The sequence below is a fragment of the Anser anser genome (assembly GCF_964211835.1).
Source record: "Anser anser genome assembly, chromosome: 11".
In the NCBI taxonomy this organism is placed as follows: domain Eukaryota; kingdom Metazoa; phylum Chordata; class Aves; order Anseriformes; family Anatidae; genus Anser; species Anser anser.
The window spans coordinates 12,049,170-12,070,635 of NC_139732.1; the positions used below are offsets into that span (position 1 = coordinate 12,049,170).

The 21,466-nt window shown below is 62.4% G+C and overlaps 1 protein-coding gene across 1 annotated transcript; it reads right to left on the minus strand.

Annotated features, from left to right (window-relative positions):
• Positions 1-176: 176 nt before the first annotated feature.
• CARMIL2 (capping protein regulator and myosin 1 linker 2) lies at positions 177-20,958 on the minus strand. Its single transcript, XM_083851953.1, has 40 exons — positions 18,621-20,958; positions 17,510-17,601; positions 17,216-17,266; positions 17,025-17,084; positions 15,958-16,079; positions 15,619-15,716; positions 14,996-15,066; positions 14,547-14,620; positions 13,983-14,058; positions 13,822-13,910; positions 13,347-13,441; positions 13,100-13,186; positions 12,883-12,992; positions 12,677-12,754; positions 12,494-12,570; positions 12,309-12,413; positions 12,083-12,152; positions 11,895-11,976; positions 10,633-10,729; positions 10,481-10,538; positions 10,126-10,298; positions 9,584-9,652; positions 8,881-8,974; positions 8,709-8,804; positions 8,420-8,548; positions 7,759-7,872; positions 7,370-7,545; positions 7,003-7,090; positions 6,498-6,617; positions 5,917-5,983; positions 4,737-4,942; positions 2,884-2,987; positions 2,118-2,511; positions 1,816-1,935; positions 1,541-1,577; positions 1,340-1,408; positions 934-1,200; positions 733-834; positions 478-570; positions 177-395 (listed from the first exon to the last, which is right to left on the minus strand). The coding sequence occupies exons 1-40, from the start codon at positions 18,658-18,660 to the stop codon at positions 223-225; spliced, it is 4,323 nt and encodes a 1,440-aa protein (XP_083708079.1). The 5' UTR covers positions 18,661-20,958; the 3' UTR covers positions 177-222.
• Positions 20,959-21,466: the final 508 nt, after the last annotated feature.

Genomic DNA, 21,466 nt, shown 5'->3' on the forward strand with positions numbered 1-21,466 from the left:
TGCCCCCTGGTCACTGCCGATGCCCCAAACGGGGCCGTCGCTGCAGCGAAAAGTGGCTGCTGCCTTCTGGAGTAGACGGCGATGCTGCCAGGCCCTCAGCCACGCCAACGCGGTGCAGGAGCGGGGCACGGAGCAGACCCCGCGCCCCTGTCGCTAATCACCCCGTCACCGTGCGCTTGCTTGCAGGGTTTTATTGGGGACAGTGCAGCGGCATGCAGGGGCTCACTGTCCCAGGGCCGGCTCCTCCTGGCCTGGCACGGGGCTTCTTTGGTCTACGGCTGAGTCTTGTGCGTTCACAACAGTCTGTGTCAGGCCTCCTGGCCGCTCCCCGTACCCCGTCGCTCCTGGCTGCGGTTCCTCCAGCCCGGCACGGGGCCGGTCCTGCGGCGTGGTGCCTGGAAAAGCCACAAACACTGGGGTGAGCGGGTGCGGGCCTCGCTTAGCGTGAGGGGCACTGCACCTCCCCCCCGGCCTCACCTCCTGCCTCTGAGGCTGGGCTGGGCTCGCCCGTCACCTCCGGTCTCCGTTTCAGCACAGGCGACCGCCGCAGACGGAGGGGAATCGTCACGGCTGGGGGAAACACAAGCAGGCAGCACGTCACCACCGTGCCACCGGTGTGGGGACAGCTCTGGGCCCGAGGCTGGGGCATGGCAGCGAAGCAGGGGGCAGGTGGGGCATGAGGGCGCTTCGCCGGACGGGTGCCAAGCGTGTCTGCAGCTGGCCCCCACTTACTTCCCAGCTCGGCCAGGCACTGCGGCTCCCTGAGCTGCTCCTCGTGGACTGACACAGCCCGGCGGCCGCTGGGCGCAGCCAGCCGCGGCGTCAGGCGATTGTCTGCAAAAGCAGCAGGAGACGGCATCAGAAGGTCCGGCTGCCCCCGGAGCAGGGCTCGGGGTGCACCACACGGCCGCGAGTCGCCGGCGGTTCGGGTACCTTCGGTGCCAGAGCGGGGCGATGTGGGCAGGGGGGTGCCGGCGGCCGGCTCCCCGCCGTGGCTGATGCGGCGCGGCGGCGCGCTCCTCCCCGGCCGCGGCAGGCTGCTGCTCCAGGCCTCGCGGCACGCCGGCTGCCCGCTCTGCTCGGGGCCCGCGGAGCAGCGCCGGGGCTGCTCCCAGCTCGGCCCCATCAGCTCGGCGTTCAGCTGCCGCCCCAGCGCTTTCCAGGCCGGGCTGGGCTCCGCCGCGCCGCGCAGGGCCACGTCTGCGGGGAAGAGCGTGGCTACGTCCCTGCGACCCCGCGGAGGGGGAACGAGGGATCCCGGGGTTCCTTGACCAGGGTTGGGCAGCCCTGGGCGGTGGGACCCTGCCCAGGTGCCCCTTCCCACCCCGGGCCCACCTACCTGTGGACACGGAGTGCGTGCGGGCCTTCAGGGACGGCGGGGAGTCCGCAGAGCTGTCCACGATGTCCCCTGCAAACACAGGCCACCGGCCGGCTTCAGTACACCGAGGTCACCCTGTGCCATCAGCCCCCAGGCCATCAGGGAGCCCAGCGGGGTGGCACCCAGGGGTGGAGGGAGGCTGGAGGAGACGTGGGCCCTCACCATCTGAACCGGCTTTCTTGATCTCGTTGTCTTTGCTCTGCAAGGGAAAAGAAAGATGGTGAGGGGTGGGGGACAAGAGGCTGGGGGGGTTGGGAAGGACAGACAGACAGACAGACACCATGCACCACGTAGCAGCCCGTATGATGGTCCCCTTGCAGTGGGCTAGGTGACAGGGCGGTGGCAGCACAGCTCAGTGTCACCTGTCCCGGGGGCCACCACCTCGCTGCCCAGGTGGGTGCGGGCTGTGTCCCTCAGGAGGCTCCATCCAGCCCCACCTGCTGCTTCTTGCCCTCGGCGGCCAGGCCCTTGGTGACACCCATGCGGTGCAGCATGACGTGGACGCGCTGCTCGAAGGAGTTGGGCAGCTCCCCGTCGCTCTTCTCCAGGTGCCTCTTCTGTGGGACATGAAGACCGTGCCAGGGTGAGGGGCACAGCACCCAGCCCCATGGGTCTTCTGCTCAAGGCTCCCTGTGGCCCCATCTTATCCCACCACCCCCCCGTTGGTGGGAACAGCACCCAGCCCACTGACAAGGTCATCCAAGGTGACATTTTTGGGACTGGTCGTGGCGATGCTTACCTTGTCCTGCCTGACCCCCAGCGCCTCCTCGTCCTCCCCGGGCAGCAGGATGAGGGACTGGGACTTGCCCTCCCGCGAGTACTTGGGCCTGATCCTGCGGGCAGCCTCGGGGGTCTGGCTGTGCTCGGGCTCGGTGCTGAGGGCCCCCTCCTCGGATTTGCTCAGCGCCTTGCCCGGCTCGCCCGCCTTGCTGGGGGCCCGTAAAATGTCACTGAGCATCGACCGCCTGCTCCTGGGAGCTGCCGTGCTGCCCTCCGGCTCCTTCTCGCACCGCGAGCCCCGGCTGGATTTGGGCTTCTTGAAGGCAAAAAAATTCCCGATTTTCTTCTTGAGGGTGCGGGAGCTGGAGGACACCAGAGGGGCTGATCCGGGGCCGGTCTCCAGCACCATGGGGCTGGGGGAAGAAACAGGGAAAAGATGAGCTCGAGGCTGTTGTGTTCCCCATCACCCCCCAAATTATGGATCCTAGACCCAGCCTGGCAAAGGCATCTGTTCCCTCCAGGTGCCACCACCACTTCCCACTGCCACCACCACCACCACCACCCTCTCCCACCCACTTTGCCCATGGAAACCCCCCGGGGGGAACACGAGCTCTGCCCCGCTGGGTGCCCAGGGCACAGCATGCTCTTTCCCCCAGCATCTCTTCAGGCACTTGGCCAGCACAGCAGGCACAGACAGCCCTGGGCATGGGCTGCAGGAGCACCATGCACAGTGATGGATGGGTGGTGGGACCCATCCGGGGGCTGCAGCCACCCCCATGGCTTACGGCAGCTCCTCGCTGATGAGCCTCTTGGTGAAGAAGTCCTCCAGGCCCTCATCCACGCGGGTGATGCTCCTGTCCTCACTGTTCTCATGGACCACAGGCTGCACCTGCGGGCAAGCATGGTCATCAGCCACGGGTGGGCTCCCTGAGCCCCCACATCAGCCAAAAACCCCCTGCACCAACAAGTACAGCCCCCGTGTCCTGAGCAGGCTCATCGCACCATCCCACCACCAGCATGGAAACCCCACTGCACTGTGCCCCAGCTCTGAGCCCCCTCCAGCTTTGCTGTGTCCCCCATCAGGGGCTCCCCTGGGTGCTGCCAGCCCCTCGCACAGCCCGCACGGCTCCTGCCCCACCACCAGCCCCGTCGCTACGGCACCCTGACACTGCGGCACCCGTCTTGCACGTGCATTGCCTCTCTGACCCTCCTTGGGGACACTTGGTGGCCAAGCCTGCCCTCTGGGCACTGCCGAGGCGAGGAGCAGCTGGATATCACCTCCACGTCTAGCAAGAGCCCTCCTACAGCTGGGCCAGGTCTCCGATCCAGCTGCCTTTGGCAGGGATCTGAGCCCCAAGAAAAGGCCATCGGTGCCCCCAGAGGGAGATGGCACTGGTGCCCTAAGAGATCTGCATCCTGCCACCTGCACAGCGGGGCTGCTGCTGCCCCTCGGAGGCTTCCCCACGTGGAGGCCACCCTCATCCACCTCGGGGCAACCCCGTGGCCAGGTGAAGGTCACCGCTCCGTGCCAGGCAGCAAATCTGTCCACAGAGGAGGGCCTGGCCCTGGCACCGCGTCAGTGGCTTCCTATCGACCAGGCACTTCCCTGCTGGTGGCATTCCAACCCGTAACGCCTTTTCATTGCAGCTGGAGTCGTGCCTCTCCTTCCTCCTCCGACACCGGCAGCGGTGCCAGGCCCCCGCGGCCCCCCGCGCTGCAGCGCGGCGTGCCAAGGTGACAGCCCCGGGGCTGCGGCCGAGCGGCTCCTGCTGCTCCTCCTCATCCTCGAGCCACCGGTGGGCCGGCCACAGGTCCTGCCCAGCCTGAGCATCGCTGTGGCCAGGCGAGCCGGGGCTTTCTGACGTGTGGACGGATCCAGACGCAGCTTGGTGGCAGGGGAACAAGCTGGCGCCATCGGGGTCCGGCCCTGCTGCCACCCACGGGGTTTGGGTCCCCCCAGAGCCCCCTCCCCGCTCGCTTTGGGTGCTGAAGCTCCTGGCAGAGGGTGACCCGAGCTGCTGACAGCCTTGCACGCACCCAGCCTCCCCTCCTCCATCCCCACCGCGAGCTCTGCTCCCGGAGCACCCAAAAGTTGCTTTTTGCTTCCAAACCAGCCGGAGGAGCAGGGGAAGTGCTGCAGGCAGCAGCTGCCCAGCACATCCCACCCCTCTGGGGCTGGCAGCGCCCGCGCCACCGAGGGCTGCGTTTCACTGCCTGATGCTCCCCAAAACCATTTTCGAACCATGGGAGAAAATTCATCACGGATGGATGGAGGGAGACAGAGCCACTGACAGACACACAGCCCCCTGCACGCACTCTGATTTTTTTTCCCTCCCCGATTCTCCCCCAGCCCCTGTGATTTGCATTGCAGAGTCATAAACAAGGAGCGGGTGCCTGCCTGCCCCCCCCGAGCCCCCTGCCTGTCCTCCGAGCTCCGGTCGCGGCGGCGGCTCAGGCACACAACACAGAATAATAAAATAATAAACCGGCCGCTGCTCCGCGCACCCCGTTTCCCTGCCTTCATCCTGCCGGTGAAGGGAATTCACCCTTCCGAGAAAAACAATAATAATAATAAAAAAATCAGAACCCATGCGCATCCACCCTCTCCCTGCTCAGGAAAAACCAACGCGGGGCTCACGTTCGGCTTGCTTGGCGGCTGCTTGTGCCTGCGGTTGGGCCTGGGCCTGGCTTTGGTGCAGTGCTCCAGCCTCTCGCCCGCGGTCGGAAGGTCCATGAGGGCTTCGGCGGGCGGCGTGCCGGGGAGCGCGCCGGCGGCGGGCTCAGCATCCTTTGTGGCAGCCGGGCGCGCCTTGCCGCTGGCCGGCAGCTCCAGCTCCGAGGGACCTGGCGAAGGGCGAGAAGCCCACCGATGGCCACGCGGCGAGGAGCGGGGATGCGTGGATGCTCCGTGCCGCCGCTGACGGCGGGGAGAGCTTGCGCGTCAGCCCCCGGGCAGCAGCTTTGCAGCGCAGCCGGGGACGGATCCTGCTGCCACGCCGACGGCGCAGCGCGGTCCCCAGGGATGCAGGGGGAGGGATGCTCAGGGACCCTTGCAGCTCAGCCCCGAGATGCCCACCGAGCGCGTGGGTCGCCAAAATGCACTCCCCCCCCCCCCCCCCCCCCCCCCCCTCGCCGCCACCTCCAGATGGCATTTTTGGGGACGGGGCTGGGTTGCAGGCAGGGGGTGATTTGGGTCTGCCCCATCTCCTTCCCCCCATGTGTCGTCCCAGCCTGGTGGGCAGCTCCCCGTGCTGTCTGGTTATGCTCGGCATGGGTAATTTGGGGAAAGCCGGGGGGGGGGGGGGCAGGATGCTGCAGATTTTGGGGTGTCAGGGGTCTACATGGATGCAAGGCAGCGGGGGTGCAGCGTGAGCACTGCTTCAGCCAAAGCAGACAGGCATCACAGCCGCCCCCCCCAGCCAAAAGCCGCCCCAGCAGCCCCCTGCCACGATCCTGACACACTCCAGCTGACCCCGGGCAGCCCACGTGGGCAGGGTTTTGTGGGATAAAAACAGCCACCAAAAAGCCTGGGGCAGCTCAGCACCCTGCAGCACCCATGGGTGATCCCCCCCTCCCCCCCCTCCAGATGCGATGGCTGGAACATTGAAACCTCCAGAACTGTCCCCAAACCTCCCAGCATCCCACCTGGGGAGCTCAGGGAATTTTCCCAGCTGGACCACAAAGACCCTGCAGGACCATCGCACCCCAAATTCATGGTGTAAGCCCCCCCTGTCCCTATAACATCGGGGTGGGGACATGGGGACACCCCGGTGTGGATGCCCGCTGAGCAAGCAGGGAAAGCTGTGCGGTGGCCTTACTTCTCACGGTCGGCGTGGGCCGAATGCTCCTGAAATGCTTGTTCTTCCTCCGCAGAGCCATCTTGTACTGCAGGGAGAGAAGGGTGGAGAGAGCCTGCAGTGGTTCCCGGCCACCGGTGGCACAGGGACAGCCAGCGGCCGTGGGGTCCTCCAGGCTGGAGATCCGGCCGTGTTTCATCATCATCAGGGATCATCGTTCACGGATCATCACCATCATGGATCACCACCAAGGATCATCCAGCATCACCCCGCTGGGAGGATGGACCCGGCCAGCCCTTGCCCCGCGCTGGGTGCACCCCTCCATCCCCGGTCCAGCTCATCGCTGGCGCCCAGATAAGCATCTGCACGGCCTGGGTGCCGGGCTGGTGCTCTGCTGGCTGTCACCCCGTGCCACATGTGCCAGAAGGCTGGAGGGGACACGTGTGGCCGGGGGCATGGCCAGGACGTGCCTTAGGCTGTCCGAGCCCACAGAGGCAGCAGCGCTAAGCCCGGCATCATCCCATAATGCGGATAAAAGCCCGTGGGCATCATCACGCAGCGGCAGGGTCATCACTGAGCCCAAGGGGGGGACCAAGCCCTACCTCCTCCACTGCGAAGCCTTTCTCAGCGAGGTCCGAGAGGTTCCTGCTCCGCGCCAGCGCGGCGGCATCGTCCTCAGTGGGCTCCAGGAGATCCAGCCCATGCGTGGGGAGGCTCTCTGCCTAAAACCATTAGGAAGCGCTTAAATTATCCCTCCGGCTGAAGCACGACGTGCTGCTCTGCTCCCTGCCTGCGGCTGGGATTTGCAAGGGGATTTAGGGCTGATTAGCCGGCTGCTGGCCCCGGTGGCGCCAGGGTGCTCCTGGCCCAGGTGCCCAGCTCCACCCCAGCACCCCACCACGCCTCCCCGTGGGACATGGAAGAGCCACGCGACCTTAATTCTGCCGTGGCCACCTTGGGAGAAGATGTCCCAGGAGGAACATCAACCTGGGTGGGAACGGTCCTGCTTTGCGGACAGCAAACCCACGCTCACCATGCTGAGTGGTGTCTGCTAAGACCCCCGCCTTGCCACGTCCTCTCCATGGGGTTTGGCACCCCAGCACTCACCAGCTTGCACTGGGCAGCAGACAGGTCTCCCAGCACGGCATCCACGATGCAGTCGGCCACGGCGGCCGTGACGGACAGCTTGATCTCGCTGGGAGCAGAGAGAGGTGCATCAGGGATGCCGCAGGTGCCCGCCGTCACTTCCCAGAGGAGACATGCGGCAAGGCAGGATAGAGTAAGGTGCCTGCAGCCCCCCTGCCTCCGTGCGCCCCTTTCCCAGCAGTGGGATGTGCTCGCAGGAACGGCACCCCATGGGACTTCCCAGCCCCAAACTGGACACGAGTGAAAAGCATCACATTGTTGGGGTTCCCCAGAACCACCACTTAACCCCACGCTGCTGGAAGAAAAAGGAGCAAGGCACGTCACCCACTTCAGCTTGCTGAAGACGTCGGTGACCATCTGGTCCAGGACGGAGCTGAGGTTGAGGTGCTCCTGGAGGTGGATGCGCTCCGACATGGCGTTGATCAGCTGGTCCCTCACGCCGCTCTTCTGCATCACGGGCGGGCACAGGTTGTGCGCCGTGTCCATCGCTGCCTGCATGATTGCCTGCGGCAGACCCAGAATTTGGGGAGAAAAGGGAGTTTTCAGCACCTTACCTGGAGCTGGGTGTTCTCCTGTTTGTTCCAAGAGGTGCTGTGGAGGGTAAGGACAGGGGAAGTCCCGGCATCTGGGGCTTCACTGCATCTTGGGCCAGGGCGGACGAGCATCCCATGCTGCTGGCAGCCCCCTGCTCTCCAGCAGCTCCCCAAGGGTTCCCACCTGGATTTCCCGGCCGCAGCTCTGCGACGCTTCCTCCGTGAGACACTCCAGCTTGTGCTGCAGCTTGCCGCTCTGGTACGGGGTGTTCCCTGCTTCGTACAACAGGGGCAAGATCTGCAACGGGGAGAGAGCACGCGTGGGTCATCCCGCGGCACCTCACCCTTGCTCTGCTCAGCCATGGGAAGTCTGCATCCATGGGGGAGCATCCCCTGCACCAGCAACGTGCTGGGGTTCCATCAGTGCTGTCCTCCTCCATCTCCCCACAGCCTGAGAAGTCAGGATGGGTGTCGCGGGCCAGGGGTGTTGCTGAAGTGGGGGCCCCTCAAAGCTGCTGCAGGAGGGGTGGGTGAGCAGGGAAAACCCCTTGCTGAAGAGGGGCTGCAAGCGTGCACAAAAGTGAGTCTGCATGCACGTGTGGAGGGGGTGTTGGAACATTTTGGGACTTGTTACAGAAAGGGGTTCAAATTTTGTATCTGTTCTTTAACATTTTGCAAGCATTTGCTCACACGCAGCTGTTGCGCTGACGATACCGATGTTAGCTGACTGCCAGTTAATCATGCCATTAACAAATCAATAAACTGCTTTGATCCCAAATCTGAGCACTTTGGGCCGTCTCCCCGCACCGGTGTGATGCGGGCCGCCCCGCACGCAGCAGACTCACGCTGACGGCCAGGTTGGCGTTCCTGATGGCTTCCTCGGCACAGAGGATGTCCGCCTCCACCTCCCGGCCCGGGCAGGAGCTCAGGATGTCGACGTGCTTCTGCACGCTCAAGCAGATCTCGTTCACCATCTGGAGCAGAGCGGAGGAGCTGCGTCACCCGCGGGTACCCGAGCGTCGCTGCCAGCTCCCCTGCCAGCAGAGGGCACGGCGAGGACGGGGCAGGCTGCGCGTCCTGCCCGCGGTGCTCAGGGCTGTCCCTGATGGGGGACGAGGAACGGGGCAGCGTCACCTGCTCGGAGGAGGAGGCCAGGATGCCCTGCTGCAGCCGGAAGGTCTGCACGGGCAGCGCGCGACGCATCTGGTTCCTCGCCAGGCAGGACTGGAGCTGCAGCAGGCGGACGGATGGATGTCAGCAGCCAGACCCGTTCCCCAGACCCCAACCCCAGCCCGCGTCCCCCAACCTTGTGCACGGCCTCCTCTGTCCTCTCGGGGTTGCTGCGGTACGCCTGCGCCACGTCGCTCATCGGCAGGGGCATGGACTTGAGGGTGTAGTTCCTGCCGGGGAAGGGATGGGGTGAGCCGAGGGCACTGCCCCGCGTGGCAGGGAGCCCGACACGGCAGCCTGGTGGGGACTGTCCCATGGAGGTCCCGTCCCATGGAGGTCCCAAGACCACCCAGGTCCAGCTTTGGAGAAGGACAACCCTGTGGACCAGCAAACCCCGATGGGGCTGCAATGACCCATGCTCTCCATCCGTCCTCACCAGCCCAAGTCCTCTTTGTTCAGACCTCCAGAGCACCTACACGGCCACATGGCAGCCCGGGTAGGTGGATGTTTCTACCCATCCTTCATGGCAAGGAGCACAGGGTCTCCAGGTCCCCACAAGCAGCAGATCAGTTTGAGGCATGGTTCAGGGTGGGATGGGGCTGGGGAAAGCTGGGTCACAGCTGGCCCCAGAGCCCTGAAGGTGCTGAGACCAGAACTGAATTGTCATCACCCAAGGGGTTGCAGGTTGTGTGGAAGCTTGCTCGGACCCTGCTTACAACCCACTGGTACTGTGCGCAATGCGTCTGGGGATATGAGGCCCTGGGGACAGTGACACCCTGATGCCAGTCTCTTCTGCATGGTGGCAGTGGGCCTGGAGGACCAGGCTGCTCCTTCCTTACCTCTCCAAAGCCTGAGCCACCTCCAGGAGGCCAAGGGCAGTTGTGTTGTTCCTGTCCCAAACCACGGTCCTGCAAAGAGGACAGGAATGAGCCTTGCCCGCCTGCCAAGCAGGACAGAGCCTTGCCTGTGTTCTGTCCTCAGCAGCCTCCTTCCCTTTTCAGACAGAACACGGTCAAAAAGGGACATTTTAGGATCTGGATGACAGAGCACAGTGAGGCAGTGACTGCATGGGTCCAGCTGTAGCCTCCTGGACCATGCAGATGCAAAAATGTGGCCAAGAGCTGGCATGTGCTGGCACAGGGCCACCCTGCAAGTACAGAGACCCAGCTGCTCCCTTGCCCTTTGCGTGTCACCACGCATGTCACCAGCACTGCCAGCTGGCTGTCACGAGAGCGAGATACGGTCATGGCATGGCCAGGACCAGGCTTGTTGTCACAAGGAGCATCCTCTGGTGGCATCAACTTCCCAACCCAGGCCATCGTATCACAGCCACCACGGCAAAACAGCCCCCAGGAGGAGGTCTGCATGGTCCTGCTGCTACCTGAGCTTCGTGTTGATCTGCAGGGCCTTGGCCAACATCTTGGCGCCGGTGTCACCCATGGCGTTGCCGCTGATGTCCAGCGCGGTGAGGCTGGTGTTGCTGCCCAGGGCGCTCAGCAGGACGTTGGTTCCCAGCTTGAGGCGCGACTCGGCCACAGACAGGGACTGGAGGGGCTGGGTGGGAGAAGAGGAGGGGGAGATGTGGCTGTCCCCATCACGGCACACCTGATCGCCCTGCAGAGCTGCAGCCACGCGGCGGGGACACGTGGGTGGCCCCAGGGATGGAGGCTGCTCAGCGGCTGAGGTCAGGGCACAGGTGGGATGGTTGGAGGTGGACAGGGATGGGCAGTACTCACGCAGTCGTCCTCCTGGGTGAGCTGGACGATGCGGTGCAGGACGTCCAGCAGCCCGTCCCTGCGGGAGAGGCGGGCGGTTACGCGCGCACTCAGGGTGCACAGCGCTATAGGGGCTCCTGGCCTGGGGACAAGGTGCCGCTGCCCATACGTACTTGGATTTGATGTTGAAGTTCTTCCCCAGCGAGACGTGCCGGATGGACTTGCTTCTGCCAATGGACAGCACCAGCGTCACCATATCGGAGTCGAAGCCTGCGAGAGATGAGCACGCCGCGATGCTCCCAGCCCTCCGGACCACAGAGGAGCACCGAGGTGGCACCATGGTCCCCACAGGGACCCTCACAGAGCCACCACGTAGGAGAGCAGAAAGGTCTCTGGAGCACCCCCTGGCCCTCTTCCCATAAACACATCTGGGGGAAGCTTGGCTGGGCATTTTGGTTAAAACAGCGAGTTTTGGAGCATCTGTGAGCCAAGGGGACCAAGACCAAGATGAGGTTTCGAGTGACCCAAAACACATCAGCTTTCCTAGAGGCGTCTGGCTGTAGAGATGTTGTGTGATCTGCTGTGAGATTTCAGCAAGGTCGCTTTAAGCTTTGAGGCCTTTTAGGTGAAATTAAAGAGGCAAAAGGATTGATTTCTGCAATAATTACAGTGGTTCTCCCATAGCCCCATGGCTGCAGAGGCAGGACATGGTCAAGCACAGACAGCAAATTCCCGTGGACAAGGTCAGCCCAAAGAGATCACCTCCATATCTCACCTAGCCTCAAAACCTGAGCCAGCAATGTCAGACTGCTTCGGATGAAGCCAGCTGAGGAGGTTTGTGGCACGAGAGACATGAGGTGACCATTTTAGGCAGAGCCTGATTTTAGGCAGAGCCTGAGGCAGGAGGGGGCAGCGGGTGAGGCAGCTGCCCCATGCCCTGTGCTGGTGAGGTGGGACTTTGCTGGCAAGGACATGAGCAGAGGGAGAAGAGGACACGCAAGGACTTCCCACCTGGGGAAGGCAGGTAGGTTCTGGCTTTGAGGGCAGAAAGTCATAAGGCCTGACAGGGTGGTAACCTCTCGGGCAGATATCCACAGCAGGTGTTTGGGTGCCTTCAAACCACTGGCCCTGGCACCAGACCCTTTGCTGAGATGGTTGCCCGGTGGCTGCTGCTGTGGAAGGACTTTTACGGGCAATGAGCACCCCCTGATGTTGGGTTAAACATCGGGGGGGGGATTCACAGAGCAATGCCGTGGGTGATGGGTGGACGCACCAGGACAGTCCTCTGAGTGGCCAGGCAAGGGAAGCAGGTCAGGATAAGTGCAAGGGTGCCTGGTGGGACTCCACCCCTGTCCTACACATCCACAGATCTGAGCTGGCCTCTGGGGAGCAGCCCAAGGCAGGAGAACCTCCCCGGGTGCAGGAAGGGACCCACCGTTGTCAGACAGATCCAGGTCGCTGATGGCGCTGGCGTCGGGGATGAGATCCTGGATGACCTGGGCCCCCGCCGACCTCAGCTTGGAGCAAACAGCAAGACATTGGTACAAGGGGAGCCCCACCAATGAGATCCTGCTGTCGGGACTGTCACACGGACCCATGGCACCCGTGGGTGCCCTCCCTCACCTCGCAGCTGCTAAGATCCAGGTGCAGATCACTGACGTGGCTGTTGTACGCCAGCCCTTGCAGCATGGCCCTGGAAAAGACCCCAAAGCCACCCATCAGCATGGGCAACATGGGCTCTGCCCCTTGCAGCCCCATCCAACTTCCCTGCAAAGCCCCAGGTGACAGCACCCGGACCAAATCCACCCCAAATCCACCCCCTTGGCAGGCTCCGATCCCCATCCCAGACCTGACGGCATCTGGAGGCAGCTTGGTACCCGCCATGGAGACGTGCCTGAGCGCACGGGCCTGGCTGAAGAACTGCTTGATGTCAGGAGGGACAGCTTTCGCCTTCCTGGAAGGGAAGGGCACAAAATGGTATCATTTCACCATCACCAACCACCTGCCCGCTCCCCTCTGCGATCTGGGGCTCACCGGTGCGAGTATGTGTTTTTGGAGAGGTCCAGGTGGACCAGGCTGGCGCAGCATCCTTGGACCAGTGCCCCAAAGAGCTGTGGGATGGGGGGAGGAGAAGCACCACTCAGCCAGGGCACACAACCCCAAGATGGACCAGAAAGGGAAGGGTGCTGAGCCCCACGGCAGCGCATTTGGACTCACGGTGTCCAGGGAGCAGTCGGTGGCAGCCAGGCTGAGGTGCGTGAGCGAGGCGCAGCGGCCCAGGAGGCTCTGCAAGCTCTGCAGGAGAAAGGGCTCAGCACCTCGTCCAGGACCACGCTACCCACCCCACAAACCCCAGCAGCGCCCCGGGTGCCCCCTCGCTCCTGGTGGCATCTCCCACCCCGGCAGCGCTGCCCCATGCTCACGGTGGTGTCCTCCACAGCCAAGCTGCCGGGGTTCCCCGAGAGGTCCAGGTGCCGGAGCGAGGAGCCGATGGCTTCGTTGGCTGCGAGCGCCTGGCACAGCGTGCTCATCCCTGCATGGGGGAGGAAGACATGGGCTTTGGGCAGCAGCACGTCGCATCCTTCAGCACGGCACCGCAGGGGGCCCCGTGGCCCCTCCAGGAGCCCAGCTTGGACATACCTTTAGCAGCAAGCATCGTCCTGGCCAGGTTGAGGCTCTGCAGGCCCTTGGGTCTCTTCTCAAAGTGCCGGCTGAAGGCGATTACCCCTGGTGAGAGCAGAACAAACCCTCAGCAACCAGCTGCTCACATCACGCACAAGCGGGGCAGCGTGGGCCCCACCACGGGCACGGGGACCCCGGCATGGACAGAGGGCTGGGATGCAGAGGGAAACATCTCGTGTGGGCTTGATCTCATGCCGTCAGGTACCTCTGTCCTCCAGCTGGTTGCCGGCGAGGCTGATGGTGTGCAGGACGGAGTCGGGATGTCTGCTGAGTGCCTGGGCCATCCTCTGTGCAAAGTCGCTGTGGGGAGGAGGACACCCCCGGGAGATGCAGCCACCACCCCGTGGCCTTGCAGGGACGTGCCACCATGCCGGCTCGATCCACAAGTAGAGCCTCTCCCCCCACCCCAAGGACCCCCACATTCCTAAATTCCCAATTCCCTCTGCATCTTGAAACCTGTTCAGTGCCACAGCATCCCTGTCCTCCAGCCACCGGTTTGGGCAGCAGGAGCTTGTCCTGCCAGGTGCTCAAGTGTTGCACCCAAACTTTTGCCATTTTAAGAATTCAGCAGCGCAGCTGGCAAAGCAGCAGGAGGAAGGGCAGGGGGTTCCCTGCGCAGCCCGAGGCCCTCATCCAGCAACGCCACAGGGCCCCCCCGGGGAAGCGAGGCCTTCCCGTACCATCTCAGCCCGCTGTTCTCCAGTGCCAGCTCCTCCAGCGTCACCGACTTGCTGAGCATGTACAGCAGCTGCTCGGCGATCTCCTGGTTCTGCGGGGGACAAAGCCTCTCAGGCCCCGGCACCGCCGGCGGGGACAGAGGGCTCGGCACCTGCGCACTCACCAGCCTGAAGTCCTTGCAGGAGAGCTTGGTGAACCACAGGTTGAAGGACAAGGCAGCGACGCTCAGCGCCACATCCCTGGGGGGAGGCGGGGACGAGGGAGTCAGCGGCCATCCCCGCAGCCCCCCACATGCGTCCCTGAGCACGGCTGGAGTTTGTGGGCCCATCACGAGGTGCTAACCCACGCAATAACAGCAATCTGGGGAGGCAGCAGGGCTGCAAGCCCTCCGAGCCGTGCAAAGCCTCGCAGCTGCGAGCGGAGCCGGCTGCTTTGCATGGGGAAACGCCTGGCTGATGAGGCCTTCTGCTCGCACCCCGTAACTGGTAACGGGCTGCCTGCCTCGTTTACATGTTAAAAACGAAGTCTGCCCGGCCTCGTGCCCCACGGGACAGGGCTTCTAGCTGCGGGAGGACAAGCACAGGCTGCAGATGTGTCCTCTCTGAGGCACAAGGCAAGGTCTGAAGGCTAGCAGAGAAGCGTGACGTGCCACCCACTGAACCCTGCCACGGGGGGGACACACGGTGGCACAGCAAAGGGCGCCGTGCAGCGGGGCCAAGGCACTCACCGGCTCTCCAGGTGGCTGAAATCCAGCAGGTTGAACTCCCGGCAGTCTTGGCCGTGGTAGATGTTGTCCACATCCTGTCCGAGGGGACAGACACACGGATGGAGCTCAGTGCCAGCTCCTGGGAAGGGCTTCGGTGCCTCAAAGCTTCAAAGATCCCCTGGCCATCAAGGCACGTGTCCCAAACAGGGGGTAGCCTTCACCACGGTGTGGTGGCTCCTTGGCCCCTGCTGCAGGCACCAGCCAGAAGATGACAGCAGCCCCTGCTCTGGTGGGAACAGGGGCCTAGAGCTGGTTGTTGTCCCCCAGGACAAGGGGGCAGCCTGCTTTGCTGTGCTGGGACGCCCCCAGCCCCAACCCCTGGACGTCCCCCAGCCCCATGAGGACGCCATCTGGAGTGGAGGCACCCATCCTGCTCCCCTGGTGACACCCCGCAGGGCCGAGCAGCTCACCCACTGGACCTCCTCGCGGAAGGCAAAGCCGTTGTAATCGCATAAGGCGGCGTAGGTCTCTGAAAACCCACCTGCAAAGAGAAGGTGGCACCATGAGCCCTGCTTCCCAAGGAGAACACGGAGGAAGACCCCTGAGGAGGGCAGAAAGCAGCAGGATGAAGGCAGGGGCTCTCCCTGGGTTAGCAGAGCAGCAGAGCCTCTGCTCCTCTGTCGTGGCTCCCCTGGCACATTCTGCTTTTCTGCTGCCCACAGAGCCCCAGCCTCACAACCCTGGCATCATCCCAGTGCCCAGTTTCCCCCCTTACGATGACCCCATCACTTGAGAAATGAAGGCGTTGCCATAACAGTAAGAGAGGTATGCCAGGAAATGTGCTCGCATCATCATCTTTTTAGCAACCACCTCCTCATCCGCGCATCCCGCTCTAACTCTCCTCCCTCTAAAACCTCTGGAGCTTTAAAAGCTCCCACTCCGAATCGGGCTGCAGAAGAAGCCACTGGTTTTGCAGCCATATCACACCAGGTGGATGGGAACATCCCTGGCTGCTCACCCTCGCCTGTCCTGCCCCTTTTTTGGGGAGCTCTGTCCCTCCAGCTCCCACCCCCGGGGATGGGCGTGCGCTCACCGCAGGGCCCCTGGTTGCTCTGCAGCATCTCCTCCAGCGAGTCCGTGACCCTCCGGATCCTCTCGTACAGGTTGGGGGGCGAGTTCTTGAGCAGTGTCCTAGGGAAGGACCAAGTATAGCATGGTGGTGGGATGGCAGAGCATCCCCGCCAGCTACAAGACGTGTGCCAAGCCTGGAGGATGACCAGAGGCGCTCATCCCACTATGTTTGGGGAACAGGGTGCTCATTTGGCCTCCATCAGTGTGGCTTTCTCCTACCACAAGGACCCAGCAGATGTTTTGGACCTTTCTGAGCCCTCTGGTCGCTACAGGACAACCGCAAGGAGCAGAGGACCCTCACCCAGGGGATGAGTCTGGGAAGACCTTCTTAAGTGACATGGTGACATGGATGACAACTTGCTCCAAGTCGTCGAAGGACATGAGCCGGAAGGAGTACGATGCTGTGTCCGTTTCTATGACAACCTGCAGAGGCCAAAGGATGGGAGATGCCTGAGAACACCGTCAGTGTCCCCAAACCCACAGACACGGCGGTGACAGCAACCAAACACCCGGCCTCTGCTCCCAGCCCCAGCCTATGAACACAGGTACGGCTGAGAACGTGAAATTCATTAATGATGTGATGTGCTAGAATAAGGCATCGATCCCCCCCAAAAATTCAAGTTTAGCCACTGTTGAGCCATCCCAAAACAGTCAGGGGGAGAATAGGGTTTAACTGGCAGAAACTGTAGGGTGGTGCTGGTTTAACGCCCGCGGTCCCCCAGCCCAGGTCTCGACAAACCTCCCTCGCTGCCCTGCTCATCTTGCTGTGCCAGCCAGCCCCTGACGGAGGTTTCCTCCCTGAGTTTCTCTAATTGGGTTTCGAGGCTTTTTTAGCTTCCAGCTCCTCCCAGATCCCATGGCAACACGCTCCTTGATTTAATTACAGGCTGGCTGAGCCGCAGGAGCGAGATGGCAGCGATCTGCTGGGACCGCAGCCTCCGGGCTTTCCAGATGCCCCCAAGCCCGGCTTCTGCACTCCCGCCCCAGCTCCCGGAGCTCAGACCTGCAGCCTGCTCCTAAACAGATCACGCTCCCGTTGCCCAGCCTGTTCTTTCTGAAAGTGCTTTAATGGGCACAACGAAGACAGGATGCTAAAGGGGACCGCAGCCCTGCTTTGGGCCCGTTCAGGCATCCCGCTCCACCCTGCTTCGCTCCCACTGCCTCGGCCGCCTCGCTGTAAGAGGATTAGCGGGGTTTAAAACACCTCCCAGCTAAATTTGGCATCGCCTGGGTTAAGCCAGCCACAGTTTATCACCTTGTCCCCGCCAAGCAGGAGCAGCCGGGGCTGCACCCACACTTGTCCCCAGCACCCATGGGTGCCCCCGCGGGGAGGTGGGCACTGGGCTCGCCCCACACGGTGCCACTCACCACGCTGGGCTCTCGCACGGCGATGTCCCTCACCTCCAGGAAGCTGAAGCTGCTGTGCACCTGCGGCAGAGGAGGCTTGGGACACAGAAGGGGACCCAAGGGTGCCCCCCCTCCGCCCCACACTGCCCCAAGACCCCCTTCACCCCTTTCCCCCATCCCAACCCGGGGGCTCTCCCGAGCCCCGCGCTCACCCTGACTGGCAGCACCGCCGGCACCACGTAGGCTCGCCAGGGCGTCAGCACCTAGGCAGGGGGAGATCGGTGGGATGGGAGCGGGGTGAGGCAGGAGCTGCTGCCCTGCACCCCTCCGCAGCCAGTAAGAGGGGAGAGCAGGAGCAAGGCAAATGAATAATTAAGATAACGAAGTCTGCAGCCTGTAGCAGGGCCAGGGGCTGTAGTGGGGTCCCCACGTGTGCCATAGGTTTGGGCCCCCACCTCCAGCTCAGGCTAACTGCAGAGGGACGTAGTGCAGGATGCTGCACGTACCAAGATAAAGTCGTCGTACTTGGATTTCACCTGCAGCTGGACGCTCTTGACCAGGAGGATCTTCTTTGTCCCCAGGGAGGCGGTGATGCCCTCTGGGAAGACCAGTGTCAGAGTCTCTCCTGCACCCCTGTGCCCTTGGGGTGCACGGCACAATGTGCCCAAGGAGATCCCCCTGCTCCCCATGCCAGGAAGAAGCGCTGAGCATCCAGCTCCCCTAAACCACAGCAGCAGCCCCGTCCCCTCCTTCCAGAGGGACCAAACACCCAACACGTCCCCTGAGGGCAGGTGTCCCCAGCGCCCTGCCACCAGGCAACCGCTGCTCCCCGGCTGGATGCAGCGTCCCGCGGCTCTTCCTCGCAGACCCCAGCCAGCTGAGCCCTTGCACCCTTTGCCAGCTGGCTCCCGTCCCTCGTGTGCTGGGAGCTGCCCTGGCAAAGCTCTCGCCTGGATTTCTGCATCCCCACACTGAAAGGTTTCACCCAGCCCCTTCTCCGCACAGCCATCCTGCTCGGGGGTATTTTTCTTTGTGGCTCTGTCCCCACGGGGGCTCTGCTGTCTCGGTTACGCACCCGAGGGAAGCAAGGAGAGTAAAAGCGAACCGCACAGGTTCCCGTTGTCCCCAGGGACCCACCCTGGTCGAGCTGGGAAGCAGGGCTGCGGTGACCTGCTGCTCCTCACCAGTGCAAGCACCGGTGGGGCTGGTGAGGCGGCAGGACCTCCAGACCTCCACAAACTTTTCTTCTTTTTAATTTCCCTCCAATCAATTCCAGGAGGCAGGAGAACTTCCCTGAAGCTGCGGGCTTCTCACATCCCTTTCGCATCCCTCCCCGCCGAGCCTGGGGCAGCCCAAGGCTTTGGCATCACCAGACCCTGCTGGTCAGCAGGAGGAACCAGCCTGGTTTTGGGGATGCTTTTGGCCTCAGCAGCATCCTCGAGGAAGCGGGCTTTGCAGGAAGGAGCAGACTCACTCAGAACCCCCTGGGAAGTGTCTGCAGGCCCCGAGGAGCCCAGAAGCAGCTCCGCTCGCCCTGGCGCAGCTGCGGGGCCGAGGAGGCCGCGTACCAGCGGGCACCCACGCGGCAGGAGGAGCAGCGAGGCGGGTGCTGCTTACCTTGCAGCTCAGCGGGGATCCCCCCGGGGGACGTGGCCATCGCGGGGACCGTGGGCGAGCTGGCCGGCGGGATCAGGACAGCATCCCCCAGCGCAGCCCCTGCTCAGGGCGAGGGGCACGGTGCCGGGAGGAAGCGCTGAGGTTACCAACCGGCAGCGCTGCCGCCTCAGCGCCTCCTCCCCCTTCCAGCACTCGGTGCCTCTTCCTGCCCCGTCAGGCAAGATTTACCCAGTGAGCAAGAGATGCGAGATGAGAGCGACGGAGCCCGCGGCCCACGCAAAGCCTGCGAGACCCCACGCTGGAGAGCACCTTCGAGCTTTCCGAGGGGGCCAGGAGCAGCACCCTCAAGTTGGAGGCTCCCTGGTCTCTTCTTGCCCTGCAGCCGGCGGCCCCGGGGTGGTTTTTGGGGACACATTTCTGCCTCGGTGGCTGGAGATGGATGGTGAGTGCAGAAAGAGAGGCTTCCTGCATGGGGAGGCGAGTCCGGCTCCTTCACCTTGCGTTGGGCACCCAACAGTTGGTGATGTAGATGGGTGCTGGTGTTCATGGCGCGGTGCTTCTCCAGAGCCCAATGCCCCAAATTTCACACCAGGGTGCCCCCTGGCCAGCCCCAACTGCTGCCCCAAAGCAAGGATGAGAAGTAGGAACTAGGGTGGCTTCCTTGGAGCTGCTAACACACTGAGCACACCAACCCCACTCTGCTCTCCCAAGGAAGGCTCCAGATTGGGCAAGAAGGTGGAAGCAGTCTGGGATGGAGCAGAAAACTCCTGTGCAGTGCTGTGGGACTTCACTGGACACAACATTTCTCAGCATTGGTTCAGACAACACTACCAGGGACTCAGAAGAAGGTCCTGAGGGAGGATGGTGCGCCCACCCCCATCACTTTGCTCAGCTCCGAGAGGTTTCCTGCAGCCCAAGGCTTACTGAGGTCCCTCCGGTCCCACCTCGAGCAGATCAACTGCTCCCTTCTATTTGGCATCAGGCACACACCTGCTGAGACCCCACCTGTCGCACCGGCCAGGTTGTTAACAAGATGTTAATTAACAAGATGTTAAACAGTGCTGGCTGTAGGGTTGATCCCTGAGGACTGTGAACCACCAGCATCAACTTTCATACTGCTGACCATGCTGAAACTGGTGGCCCAGACAGTTTTCCAGCCTCCGATCCCCATGTCCCCAGTTTAGCTATGAGGAGACCACGTTAAAGGCCTTGCCAAGGTCCAGATGAGCATTCACTACTCACTTCTTGCCCACACAACCTCCTTGGAGAATGTCAGTCAGGCTGGATGTGCCTGCGCCAAGGGGACCATTCCCAGTCACCTCTGTCCTTTTTCTGCCTGGAAATAGCACCGAGAGGGTTTGCTCTCAGGAACCAAACTGAGCACGATCTGCCTGTAGCTCCTCAGATCTTCCTTCTTACCCTTCCTGAAGATGGTTAGGACATTTGCCTTTTTCCAGGTGTCACGAACCTCCCCAGATCACCAGGACTTTTCAAAGAGACGATGGAGTGTGACTTTACAATGATGTTGGCTGGTTTCCTCAGCATCCTCAGATGCATCCTTCAGCCTGCCGTTAGGCTTGGGCTCCAGGAGGCCTGAGCACAGACCTCACCTCACCAGCACACATCAAGGCAAGAGCAGCACCGAGTACCGTGTTTTTTTACGATGTCCTCTGCCACCAAATCCTCTGCTCCATTAGCCCTACATTTTCCCCAGCCTTCCTGCTGTGGCAACCCTTCTTGTTACAGAAGCCCCCATCCCTTGTGAGGACAAGAGAGGTCATCAGTTTTTCTCCATTGCTGCAGAAGAGCCATGGTTTGTACCAACAAAACCTAAGCTAAAGAAGTGGGCTTGGTACCCACTTTGTAATGCAAGAGAAATTGGTCCCTCTAGCTCGAGGGAGCCCTCCATTGCTACAGCAGCTGTGAGCTCAGCGTGGCTGAGGCAGCAATGCCCTCAGAGCTGTGCTAGCACTGGCTTTTCACCCATGGACCTAAACACAAGGCACAGCTCTTCCAGCATCAACAGCAGTGGGGCGTCCTCATTCAGGCTTGAGGTGCTGCCCTGGGGAGCGCACTGGGACTCTGCCCTGCATCTCTCCAGAACAGCTCCACCATGGGCAGACCAGAAGCCCGTGAGATACACGAGCAGAGGTGTCTGCCCGAGGCAGGAGACCCAGCTCAAATCTAAATGAAGAAAACCAGGCTGCGTAACAGCACTGGTTACTGAGCATGCATGTGGAAACCAGGTCAACTGAGCAGACTGCGAGGTAACAGTCGAGGGTGAAGAAAAAGGATAGTCACAGGTGATTGCTCCTCGTCCCCATGAAGCCCTTGCTTGGGCCTCTGGAAAAATTCCCAAAGCAGTCTACGATAAATTAGCATGCCCACTCTACACGCATGAACACTGCTCTTACCTATTGCGTTAACTACTGCTGCTCAGAAATCGTTTCCTCGGAAGAAGCAGAGCAGAAGTTGCCAGCGGTCCCTTGGAGATCAGCCGCATCTTCCCACGCGTGCTGCTGCAGCAGGCTGCGCCTCGCAGGGCAGGAGCTGCCAAGAAACACAGCACACTGTCAGCACAGCAGAGGAGTCGGGAGCAGTTCCTGCAGTCTTTGTCCAAATACACCTCTCAGGCTCCCTTCCGTTCAGCCCAGCCACGCACGCAGCTATTGCTGGAGCTCAGAGGAGCTGGAGGAAGAGCTGGCAGCAGGAGCCCTGGGATTTGGGGTCACTCAGGGCTGGGTGCAAGGCACAAAATGCATGCAGACCAAGGATGGCCTCTGCTAGAGCGCACACACCTCCTCAGGGCACCACCACAGGTCACTAGTTAAAGCCATCATAAAACA